At 43.2% G+C, this 12566-nt stretch overlaps 1 protein-coding gene across 2 annotated transcripts in view; it reads right to left on the reverse strand.

Annotated features, from left to right (window-relative positions):
• Nucleotides 1–12566, reverse strand: part of MAN1B1 (mannosidase alpha class 1B member 1) — a 727728-nt gene that overhangs the window by 18217 nt on the left and 696945 nt on the right. For both annotated transcript variants that reach the window (XM_069609733.1, XM_069609734.1), the window contains one exon: nucleotides 534–665. In XM_069609733.1, coding sequence (XP_069465834.1) covers nucleotides 534–665 — 132 coding nt within the window. The remainder of the gene's footprint in view (nucleotides 1–533; nucleotides 666–12566) is intronic.

Raw genomic sequence — 12566 nt, forward strand, 5'->3', positions numbered from 1 at the left:
TCTTGTAGTTGGGTCTGTATCTGCAACCCTACAGCCCTTTCCTACACTTATCAGACACCTGTTGTCTGCGCCCTATTCTTGCCACCTGCTGGCTGCACTACCTGTTTGTTGTTGATCACATGTTCAGCGCTTTCTACTCCTCCTCTGCCCCTTGCACTTTCCCCCTTCCCTCTTCCCTGCACTTGCATGTTCTCAATGTCACTGGGCCTAGTAAGATCGGCGTTTTGCTCCTCCCTCGTCTCATTGTGCCCTGAAACACGTGTGTATGGGCGCGATATAAATAAAATATATGTCGTCATTCCTATAGAAAATGTCACAGGTAAATACTTTCAACCATATCACGTAGTGGGCAGAAAAAAAACAGGTAGCATTTGCGAATACCACTTGTTTTTACTATTCCCACCAAGAGCCTTTGTGGCAAGAAATGCACAGTGAATATAATAGAATTAGAAATCAGTTGCCGTTTGTGACTCCCCAATGTCACGCAGCTAATAAGCAAGAAACATGACGCTGAACATAAAAGGTTTGCTCACTCGTGTGTATTTGTTGAAGCTCTGCAGTATTTCCCAGCCCCAATCCTGGTACTTCACATCGCCAGTAAATCGGTGCATGTAGAGAAGACTTTCCACAGTCTCTGGTCGTAATAAATTATGTCGATCTGCAGGCTGCAAAAAAAAAAAAAAAAAAAAGAATACGAGGTTAAACAAAAGAAAATTCCAATTATATGCATTTTTTTAAAAGCAAAGAGGGTTGCGGGTTTCTCGTTCTGCCAGCAGACAATTTTATTATTTATTAAAATAAAACAAACTAAAGATACCCACTACCTATTGGCACAGGGATACATTGTGTAATATGTTTATAAAAAGAAGTTTAGCAGTAAGTCTCTATAGTCGATAGTTGCCAAACGATTACTACATCTCAAAAGCAATGCAGCCCTGCTGGGGAAGGTTTACTGGAAGATGGCGTGTTTGGTTGAGGTGGTAATAAGACCCCACCATAGCAAGGAAGATTGCGTGAACCCATCAGACATATCCATGGCTATTCCTAGATCCATGGCGTCGGCGTATGTCGGTTGCTAGAGGACAAATGCCACACAGTACGGGAACAGCACAGAGACCATGATGGTTTGTCAGGACTCCAAACACCATTCTTGGGCCCTCAAAACATCCAGAAATTGTTGAATTATGTGTACAAATGTTCATAAATCCAATGGGCGTCAAATGCACCCACTGAAGACCATAGAAATAAACAAATGAGTCAGACGCCTGACCAGTACGCCTTTTTTCTGTAAGCGTGAAATCTATAGATGCCACACTATGTGACAATAGCAAGGAAGATCAGATGAGTTAAAACACTTAAATCCATCCCGAGGTAAACAGTACAGAGCTAGACAACCAGCAAATACTTCAGATTCATTTTTTTCTGAGCAATTTATCAGGCAGGAGAAAATACATATACCATCCCCATAAGTACTCTTAAGTTTTAGTGGTCATCAATAAGTTTCAAACTCTTTCGATAGGGGTGACTTTCAAATTAACAAATCGTAAACTCACAGGTTAGACGTCATCCACAATCGCACAACATTACCAATGGCATATTTAAAAGTAAAGAAATCTAGAGCAACTCTGTCTGGCTATACCCTCTTAGCAATACTATGAACCTTTTTCTTCACAGATGGGCTTGGCAGGGTGATCTGCCATGGTGCTTTTGGTGGGATGTGGTTGCTTGCCAGCAACATTAACGTGACTGCACCTCCTGCCCCATGGCTAGATGTGTGAAACAGTACCCACCAAGATGGTGCCCACTGTAACCTTTGTGTTTAGTGTGCCTGCGCCATGTAGTCATTTTAGTAAATACAACAATTCTCAAGCAGTGTGTGGAAAAGTGTCTACATTGGGGTTTGTGCAAAAAAAAAAAAGAGCGATTGGTTGACAAACCCTAAGCCGCGCTAGTTCCATCTAGGGTAGAAAATGATCTAGTAATAATGTCTATGCAGGTACTTGGTGCCGCAGTTTGCAGGGATGGGTAACACTAAACCTTGTGTTACTGTAGAGATTGTTCGGGTTAGAGGCTGGTACATTCCTATGCAAGGGCTCCAAGTAAAAAAGTGGACACCCAACTATATACACAACCACAACCATATAGTTTATTGAGGTAGCATACAAATTGCTGAATTTCACATAGCCACACATCGTATCCTGTGAGTATTGTGTTAGTCAGTGACAGGTATAATGTACAATTTCAACAAAGTGTTGTTGACTCCAGTTTGAGGCAATGTTATATGAGGATCAATTGCCATAACAAGGGTCCAGTCGCATGCAGACCTCCGTGGAAGTAGAAACACAGCCAGTCTCCCTTTTCAAACTGGGAGTACTGATAACACTGACCTCTGACCAAACACTTCCAGAAGAGAATTTAAAGTGTGGTCCAAGTGTATAGCCAGAGATTTTATACCATGAGGAAATCCAGAGGCCATAGAAACCTACAAACCTCAGAATGTGTGTGTGAAAAACTTAAGAATTTAAGATAATATGTATCCAAGATCCTGGATGACATCACATTTTCAAATTGACCGATATGAAACTATACAAAAGTACGCAAATATAGGAAATTGGGGAAGACCATCAGGAGGTCTATTCATTGCAGTTAAAAATGAACCAGGAATAAAAAATGGTAGAATCTGTGAATATCGCAAATGGAGCTTTGGCAGTAATCCTGGATTTTAAATTAGAACATGATCCATTAAGGGTATTGGTAATAAACATCTATTGGAATCCTCTTGGAGAACTGCTAGAACTCATAACAAAGTAAATGAATGCCTCTTAACAATGATGTTGAAATTTAGAGGGTTAGAAGTCTTTATAGTGGGAGATCTGAATGCCGAGATTAATCATGGCAGTGGACAAGCAAAAAAGCAATTTCACTTCAAAGTAAAATATTAAACCAAAAAATTGAAGGAACCCCATTAAGTAGCACAAGGAAAGAAATCCAGGGATATATCTGGAAGCAATTTTTGGAAAAATGGGGGCTGCATCACATAAATTCCCCGTCTATGAACATCAACATGATGGATACATGGACATCAGGCCTAAAAAGTTCCTGTATAGATCATATGTTTATGTCAACAAATCTGTTTGACCACTGTAAACATTTTGAGGTGGTGGACTCCAACTTAAGGGATCATAAATTCCTGCAAGTGGAGATGGAGGGACATCAATGGAAAGAGGGAATAGGCATTATGGGAAACATACCAACTCTAAATTCCCAAGGAAAACGAATTAGATGGCATGAAGGAAACGTGGAAAAATGTAAATCATTATTTGCTAAAGACCACCAAGAGAATTCATGGGCAAAAAGAAAATTAATATTCTCTGTTGCCACATTTCCAGAGTATCTGTACTCAATGCTATCTAATTCTTTTAATATCTCTCACTATAAAGTAAGCAAACCCCAAAGACATGTGTTTGATCCTCTAGTAAGACAAGGGAAAAATCAACTAAAGAAATATTAGATCAATTCTAAGAAGCGTAGGAAATCAAGAACATAAATTGGAAAATGTTATAAGCTGACAGTGAAGCTATGATTAAAACCTTGAAAGGCACCTTGAATAACAATTTTGGTTATTAAATAATTAGATTAGCTTCTCAACGGGGACATTTCTTATCAAATAGGATTTCAAAGGTGACTTGGACCTCCCATTTCCATTCCCTATATGCAGGGAAATATGCATTCCCGCAAGAACTTTTAGAAATTAGAGATTATCTGTGGGAATGTGACTTTACTATCTCAGAGATAGAAACACAGATAAAAATCTCAAATCCATTTAGGGCTTGTGGACCAAATGGTTTGTCCAATGTAAAGCTTCAGGCTAATCCGGAAACCTGGGCAAAAGCTCTCTACTTGCTTTTTTCAGATAGAACACCAAGAAGACACATACCTACCTCATGGAATATCTCCTACATAGTGCACATCTATAAGAAGGGAGATAGACAATCTCCATTAAACTACAGGCCCATAGCAATTATGGACCCAGAATCTTAAAAACATTGTAGCTTGGGCAGATTCAAATAACATTCTTTCCAAAAAACAATTTGGATTTCGTAAGGAGATGGGTACCCAAATTGGAGGTTTGATCTTCGCCTTTTATTGGAAAAGGCATGTAAAAGAGCAGCCATTCCAACATACATAGCTGCGATAGACCTTTCCCTTGCCTTTGACAAGATTGACAGAATACTGTTATGTACTATGCTTCAATATCTGGGACTACCCTCAGGGATACCGGCAATTTTAATTCATCTGTATGAATGATCAATAGTGCAGGTGAGGTTAAATTCAGAGGGACTGCTATCCTGCCCAATAAAAACCTCTAATGGATTACGTCACGGTTGTCTATTTGGGCCAACACTGTTTAATCTCTACGTATCAGATTCAGGCAGGGTTTTGGACGAAGCATCCCTAATTTTCCACAAGATAGAGGGAATAATGATAAATTGGTGCTCATATGCAGATGACTTTCTACTAATAGAAACTCTCTGCATTTTGAAAAATACACAAAAGAAAATGGATTTACAATAAATGAGAAAAAATAAAAAAAATCAATGTAAAATGGAATATTAAAAAAGAAATGTTAATGCGTACTAGGTTTATGCGTTTTCCTATTTTTGATACAAAAAGTATCTGTCTGTATAGGAATAGCATGCTAGAAAGAGTACTCAATTCTATACCGCAACTGAAAAAGATAGCAAATAAGTACTGCAGGTACTCTTTAAACCCTCTTATAAGAGCTTATATCTTATAAGCTTTAGCTTATATGTATATATCTATCTATTATAGCTATATAGCTTAAGATCTTATAAGCAAAAAATAATTCCAAAAATTGTAGATGGACTAGAACTATTACCAATCTTTTTCTGAGCTTTTTCTTAACAACTTGGAATCCAAAATATGGAGAAAGATTATCTATTTTCTTCCGAAATGTGTACCATGCCCTGCCCGGAGATACGAATTGGGACTCCAATCAATAGGATGTGAGGTACAATGGAGAAGGCTCACATTGTACAGAAATGTGTTGGGCTCCAATTGTAACAGTTTAATGTCAGATATAGGCTTGAAAATGGGGAATGGTACATCGAAATCATTATGGTTAACTACTGCTCATCTCGATTGCCGGCAAATATTGGTAAACATAGGTTCCTCATTTTCTACTTTGATGCTAAATCCTAATAAGGTAAAAATAGCACTTCAAAATACAGACTGTATAAAAACAACAGATAGTGTACGAGCATCAAAGTTGTATCATCATTTAGTCCTACATGGGAAACTTTCAGGAAATCCAGAATTGGATCTTACAAAATTTTCCTGACCCGGGTCTGTGTATTAAGTATATGCGCTTCAGTTTTAATGTTTTAATGACAGGTGAAATCCGTGGAATCAGAGAAGGTCTTGGAAACAAATGTATTCCCTGTCGTTTTTGTAAAAACCATTTAGAAATGGAGATTTTGAGACATCTTTTAATAGATTGTGACGCGATTCGCCCTCAACGTATTGAGACCTTTGTAAAATATGTGTTTAATCCTGAGAATGTTGACCTGAATGCCCTATGGATTGAAATGTTACATGGAAAATCTATAAAGCTAAAATTGGCGATTGTTAAGTTTCTAACCAAAGTGTGTGGCATTATAACATTAAATGAATATTAGATAACTGCTGTAAATGAAATTGAGCTAAACTGATCTTAATCTAAATTGACTTTTAATTTAAATTTTTTTTCAAAGGTAAATAATTGAGTTGTTGGTACATTTTTCATTTGTTTTGTTTTTTCTTTTTCTTTCTCCTTTTTATGAAAATGTATTTTTGTAAAGCTTTTGTTAAACCATATACAAAAAAAAAACCACCACCCATTCCGTAAACCATGCTACTAGGGGGCAGAAATAGAAAATGCTGGGGAATGATGAGGTGCACAAGACCAACTGACCAATGGGACCATAGAGTACAGGTCTTGCGACCGGTGAAGGGCCACTATACATTATTTGTATTTAAAGAACTGGAATGTAAATTTGATCAGAAATGACTTACAATAGCAGTTACAGATGGCCAAGGTCTTTCCCCTGAAGGGTGCCTGTGCAACAAGTCAGATGGGAAGAAGTGGTTACCAAGTAGTAGAAGGGGTCCCCCTTTTGTATTGTGACAACATTTTGACAGGTGGTCATGCCCCTGGCTTCTGGTCTAAGTCCCTCCCCTTTTGATGTGCTTTGATATAAACTTAATATGAAAAGGATATAAAAAAATTCGATACTGATTTTTATATCAACTGTACATTAGCTATAAAGTTTTGTAATGTATATCAGTTTTGATATAAAGTGAACATACCATTTTATATTTAAAAAAATATATAGAGATGGGGCTGCTGGGAGATGCGCTCGCCAATGTTAATCGATCGATCGCTGAGAGCGAAGTGAGCTCTGAAGACAGGGACTGTGAATCTAGGTTTTCGCAAAGTGACACAGTGATGACGTCACAGAGGGGTTCTGCCCCGGGTTGAAAGGAAGCTGCTATGCATTTTATATCAAATTGATAAGCCCTCCCCCAAGGTTTTTCGTTGAACCCCAATCATTTTTATATAAACTTTATAGGAAGTGGAAAATTATATCAAGCAATTTTTATATATTTTTAAATCTAAAAATGTATATACAAATATAACTTTTTTATATATCCATTTATATAAAAATCAATATAAAAAATAATTTGCGATGCAGATTTTGATATAAAAATTGATATAGAATGTTGTACAGAAAAATAAAATAATTTTTCAAAACAAATGTATATAAAACATGTTTTTGGGATATAAAATATTCAAATATTTTAAATAATCTTGCCTGAAATTTGCAAATTGTTTTATATCCATTTTTTATTAAACATCTTTTCATTGGCATTTCATAAATCTTGGTACAATACAAAACATTGGGGTCAGAGATTGCTGCAGCGTGTTGTTCCGTACACTAATTCCTGTATGAGTTGTATGCCCTTATTCGCTATTCAGCATCGGTCCTCTGTCCCCATTCCCTCCTCACCCATTAAAGACATGGTGCGCCTTAACCACCGACAGTAGCTGAACTATAAACAACCTAACGCCACGTTCACCCCTCCCCCACGAACGGTGAGTTGCTCCGAGGTCTTGTAGCCTCTGTGCCTTTGAGCTTGTCTGCTGATGTGCTTGACTTACAATCTGATTGTCCCTAGTAATATTGTGGTTGTCCACCCCGATTGTGTGTTTGTCCCCTTTCCTCTCTCACCTCTTACGTGTACAGGTCTATAAGTGTGCAGAATTGTATCACCCTAGAGTGGTTATAGGTCTGTCTTCTTGCCAGCGCTGCTAGTTCCATTCTGCATGTTTTCGATAGAAGTTCTGTGCGCTCAGTTGGTTGGGGGGGGGGCCTTAGCCTTCCAGTGGGTGATCAATAGCTTCCTAGTCGTGAGAAGTATTATACCTATGAGCCTGCGGGTCAGAGTCCTCATGCCAGTCATCCACCTCTGCCCCCAACAGCATTACCTCGGCTGTGAATGCGACCGTGGCCCTGTTGATGCCCCCCCATCTGCCTATGGACCCCCCGCCAATATTGAGAGAGCTTGGAGTAGTGCCATAGTATGTGGCCCATCGTGCCTATGGATTCTCACTCCCTCCAGCAACTCCCTCCAGCAACCCATCTGGTGAAGTGTTGTAGGGGTGTAGTATAGTTGTTGTAAGATTTTGTATTGTATCTCTCTGTTCTTGAGGTTTGTTGATATTAGGCATATGGCTGCGCAGTATACCAGGATGTCCGATACCTTGATTTTGGTGCCTAGGTCCTCGGACCAAGTGTGCGCTAGTGTTTGGTTCCACCCTAAGTTGGTTGTTATCGCGATTTGATAGAAGGTGTGTAGGTGTGGGAAGGTATCCAAGTGATGCTCCATCTCCGTCTCAGAGGGGGCCGGGGTTGGTGGCTGTGGGATCTATGCGGTGTGATGGCGAATAGTGTTGCAGATTGTGTGGTACGTGAGCCAGTCGACTGTGTTCAATCCCAGGCTAGAGTGTGCGTCTTGAAACGTCTGAAGTCGTCCCTCCTCACTTATGTCCATTAGTCGTATGGTGGCCCATTCTAGGTCTTGTTTGCGTTGGATTTTTTGCGTTAGTCAGTATGATAGTATTGCCTTGATGCTGGACCACGGTGGATCGTGCAGTGTTTGGACCCCTTGTGCCGCCCCGAGTTTGTGCCATTGGGATAAAGTGGGCCCGATAATTGGGTGTTTCTTTAAGTGTGGGGGGAGCTCGCTGGGGGGAGGGGGGTGGCCATGATTTTGATTGGGTTGAGTGGTTTCATCGTCCTGACCTCCATAGCCCTCCAGCTGGACTCGTCTGATGTGTCCAGCCACCGCTTTTTCCAACAAATATGCACTGCTTGATAGTAGTCCCTCAGGGAGGGAGCCGCAAGCCCTTAATTTGGTTTAGCTGCCTGTAGGACCGGTAGGCGAATTCTCGCCTTCTTCCCTCTCCAGATAAACTTAGCGATTGCTCTATCTAACTCTTTCAAGGAGTCAGCACTAGGGCTGACTGGGATCATAGCGATGTATGTAAGCTTGGGGAACAAGTTCATTTTTAGGGCGTTTCTTCACCCAGACAGGGAGAGGATTAGCGTGTGCCATCTTTTTAGGTCTCGGCATATGCCCGATATTTTACTGGGCTAGTTCAGGTCTCTGATTTTGTCAAACAAGGCACTTACATTGATGCTGAGGTACTTAATGTGGTGCATTTCCAAGGAGAAGGGGGCCATTCCCCCCTGGATCTCATGGGATATCTGGGAGTAGTGGCATGACCTCAGATTTGCTCCAGTTGATTGTATAGCCCGCCATTGGGCCTATTTCCTGAAGAAGCGTTCTGATGTATGTGAGGCCTTTACTGACAGAGTAGTATATTGTCTACGTAGAGGGACATGCAGTGTTCCTCCCAGCCCTCTGTGATGCCCACCCATCCCCTGTCTGCCTGGAGTTTGGTCGCTATAGGCTCTATGGATAACGCATATAGCAGTGGCGACAGCGGGCATCCTTGGCGTGTGCCTGATTGCAGATCGAATGCCAGGGAGATTATGCCATTGGTGATGACCGCCACGGTGGGGCCCGAGTATAACAATCTAATCAATTGGACCAAGCGACGGGGAAGCCGCATCGTGGTAGGACTTTGAAGATGAAATCCCACTGCACTTTGTCAAAAGCTTTTTTCCGTGTCTACGGCCAGTATTAGGACTTCTGGCTCTCTGTCTCCCATTACCAAGTGCAGCAGTCTTCTAATGTTGTAGCTCAAATGTCTATTGCGTATAAATCCTGTTTGATCTTTGGGAGGCAACTTTCTATCCATCTGGCTAGGCACTTTGCTGGTATCTTGGCATCTGCGTTAATGAGATATGGGCCTATAGGAGCCGCATAATTCGGGATCCCGCCCCTCCTTGTGAAACACCACTATGTTTGCGACGAGCATGGATTGGGGTAGGCGTCCCCGGGAGATTGCTACATTGAATACTTCCTCTAGTCGGAGTGCAATGTCTCCTCTAGTTCCTTATATAGATCAATTGGGATCCCGTCTGGCCCTGCTGCTTTCCCCGCGGATAATGCAGCTATGGCGCTTGTTATTTCTGCTGCCATGATAAGTGCTTCAAGGGCGGGTATGTGGCCGGGGGATTTTTGGGATCAGAATGGATTTTAGGAAGTGATCAATATCTGGAATCGCGGATGCATCTGGGGCCGTGTATAACTCTATAGAACTCTGCGAACCGAGCATTAATTGGTATGTCCCCCACTAGCGGTTTCCCCCCTTTATCGCGTATTGGGACTATGGCTTACGCGGCTTGTCTCCGTTTTTGGGCCAGGGTCATTGTCCTCAGGGGTTTGTCGCTTTCAAAATAATATGACTGGGACCAGCTGGTGTAAGACTTTTGGGCCCTGTCGGCGTTAACCGGTTTGTTTTTGGCGTAGTTTGTTCAGTTGCGGTTTTAGGTTTGTCTCTAGATCGCTTGTGAGCCCTCTAGGTTTTACTCAGTTCAGCTGCTAGGTGGGCAATTTCCTCCCCCCAGGTCTTACGCTTGTGCGCCCAGCGCAATTCACACTGTCCCCTTGTGTAGACCTTGACGGCGTCCCAGCACTTATGGGTTGTGTAGCCTTGTACAAGGTTGGATTCCCAGAACCGCTCGGAGTCAGCTACGAAGTGCTCCATGAGGTCTGGGTAGTGGAACATGCAGAGGTTTAGTCTCCAGGGGGAAGGCTTGGCGCAGCGTCTGGGAAGGCGATGCGTAGGAGGACCGGGGCATGGTCTGAGAGGACTGTCGGGAGGGTCTTGCGTTCAGCTACTAAGTGGAGTGTATTTGCTGGAGTCAGCCAGTAGTCAAGTCGGGAGTAGGTATCGTGTGGGTGAGAGTAGAACGTGTAGTCTTGAATATGTTTGCGTTTATCTCTCCATAGGTCTATTAGGCGGAGATCATGCATTAGTGACTTGAGAGCTGTGTGTTTCTTCAGTGTGGTGGGGGCTCCGGGGGCTGTGCCGGTCGGTCTAGTATGGGATCCAGGGTAATATTGAGGTCTCCTCCTATGAGCGTGATATTGCCCATGTACTGTGCGCATGTTGCGAACATCTTGGTGAAAAAGGATGGGGTGTCTGAGGTGGGGCATATACATTTAGAAGTTAGATGGGATGCTGGTGCAAGGGTCCCTGAACTAGAATGTATCTGCCTTCTTTGTCTACGACTGTATTTTGTACCCGGAATGGGACCCGCTTATTGAGGAGAATGGACACCCCTCTTTTCCCATGTTGTGGGGAGTAGAACGCTGCACCTACCCACCCCCGTTGCAGTTTCCCTGATTCTATGGCGCCAAGATGGGTCTCTTGGAGGAAAATTATGTCACCCTGGAGATCCTGCATGTTGTTAAGCCATCGACTGCATTTGATAGGGTGGCCCAGGCCTTGAATGTTAAGTGTTACTAGGGCGATGTTCGAGGCCATTGTCTGTATGTGTATGTCTTTGCGTATGTGCAGTTGATGTATTGTACCTGCCTTGGTGTATTCATGCCCATTATGGGAGCATGGTAGGGCCAGCATTGTTCGATGTTAAGAGCATGCAACTCAGATTGGCTCCAACCTGAGCCTTCAACAACCCTTAAATAAACAACTTGATTCTAACATTGGGTGGGCTTAACCTTTCGCCCTGCCCAAACAATGGGCACATGTGCACTTGCGCAAGGTTTGGAGGGGCCATTATTCGTGATGGCCCCTCCCTCTCCCCGTGCCGCACCCAATTTCGAGTGCTTTTCACCGCCATTTGGTCCTGACGAGGTTCTGCCGTGCCTCTTTCGGCCGGAGACAGCTGCTGCAAAGTTTCGAACTAGTTTGCTTGGTGTTCTTTTGGGGATGCGTATGTAGTGTCCAACGCATGGATCCAGGGGTTTTGTGCGTATCAAGCCCAGTTTGGGCCTAGGTGGAGGTTTGGAGTGTGGAGGTGCTGTTTGGCCTTACATTTGCAACGCTTCGGCCCCCATCCTTTGGGTCCGCGGCTGTTTTTTGACACTTCCCCCTTGTCTGTGGTCTTTCTGGATTGGGGGGTGGGGCGGCTGATCTGGTCGCTGGATCATCGGTGGTGTTTGTTCAAAGTCTGTGGTGACTATTTCCCGCTGCTGGAGGAAACGCCATGCTGTTTCCGGGTCTTCAAAAGGTGTGATTTCAACGCACCATGTTGCTGGAAATTTCAGGTAGTGGCGGTAGTCTGAGGCCTTCATAGCTTCAAAGATCGGGCTAAATTCTTTGCGTGTTCTGGAGACCTCCAGCAAGTAGTCGTTAAAAATTCGGATGTTTGCTGTTCCAACTTTAAGTGGGCTTGCCACTCTGTACGCTTTTAGGATCACCATCTTATGCTGGAAGTTGAGCAAGCGCATGGTAATAATTCGGGGGCGCTGATCGGGAGGCGACTTTGGAATTGGTACCCTGCGTACCCTCTCTATTGTGAGTTCCCAAGGGTTTTCGATTTTGAGAGAGTCCCGGAGGCGGTCATACTTGTAGGTTTCAAGGTTCGCTCCCTCAATGTTCTTGGGCAGGCCCATCACCCGTAGGTTGTTATAAAGGGAATGATTTTCTTGATCGTAGATTTTTTTTCGCCCAGCCTTTGGACTTCCCCGATGACCCCGTCTAGGTCATTATCTGTTGTTGATAGGTTGTCTTCTGGTGGGCTAATCCTTTGTTCATTGTCTGTGATGCGCTCTGCTTGGGTGGACAGGCGGGTTGAACGTCCTGGAGGTTGCGCTTAATATCCAGAACTATATTTGTTTCTTGAGTCTGTTGTCCTATGATCCGCATTTCTGCCAGGATGGTTTGGAGTTGTGTTTGGACGTCCATCTCCGCTTTGTTCCTATTGGATCTCTGCTCTGCTGTTGACTGAGTGAGGCGGGGACCGTTGCACCCTCTGACTTGGGGGCGTGACGTTTTTGCATGCCCCTGCGGCCCCTGGTGTCCGACCAGTGACTGGAGGTTGACCGTCTGGTGGGCTGTGGTTTCT

This window comes from Ambystoma mexicanum, chromosome 8 (assembly GCF_040938575.1).
Source record: "Ambystoma mexicanum isolate Mex_15411 chromosome 8, UKY_AmexF1_1, whole genome shotgun sequence".
NCBI classification, from domain to species: domain Eukaryota; kingdom Metazoa; phylum Chordata; class Amphibia; order Caudata; family Ambystomatidae; genus Ambystoma; species Ambystoma mexicanum.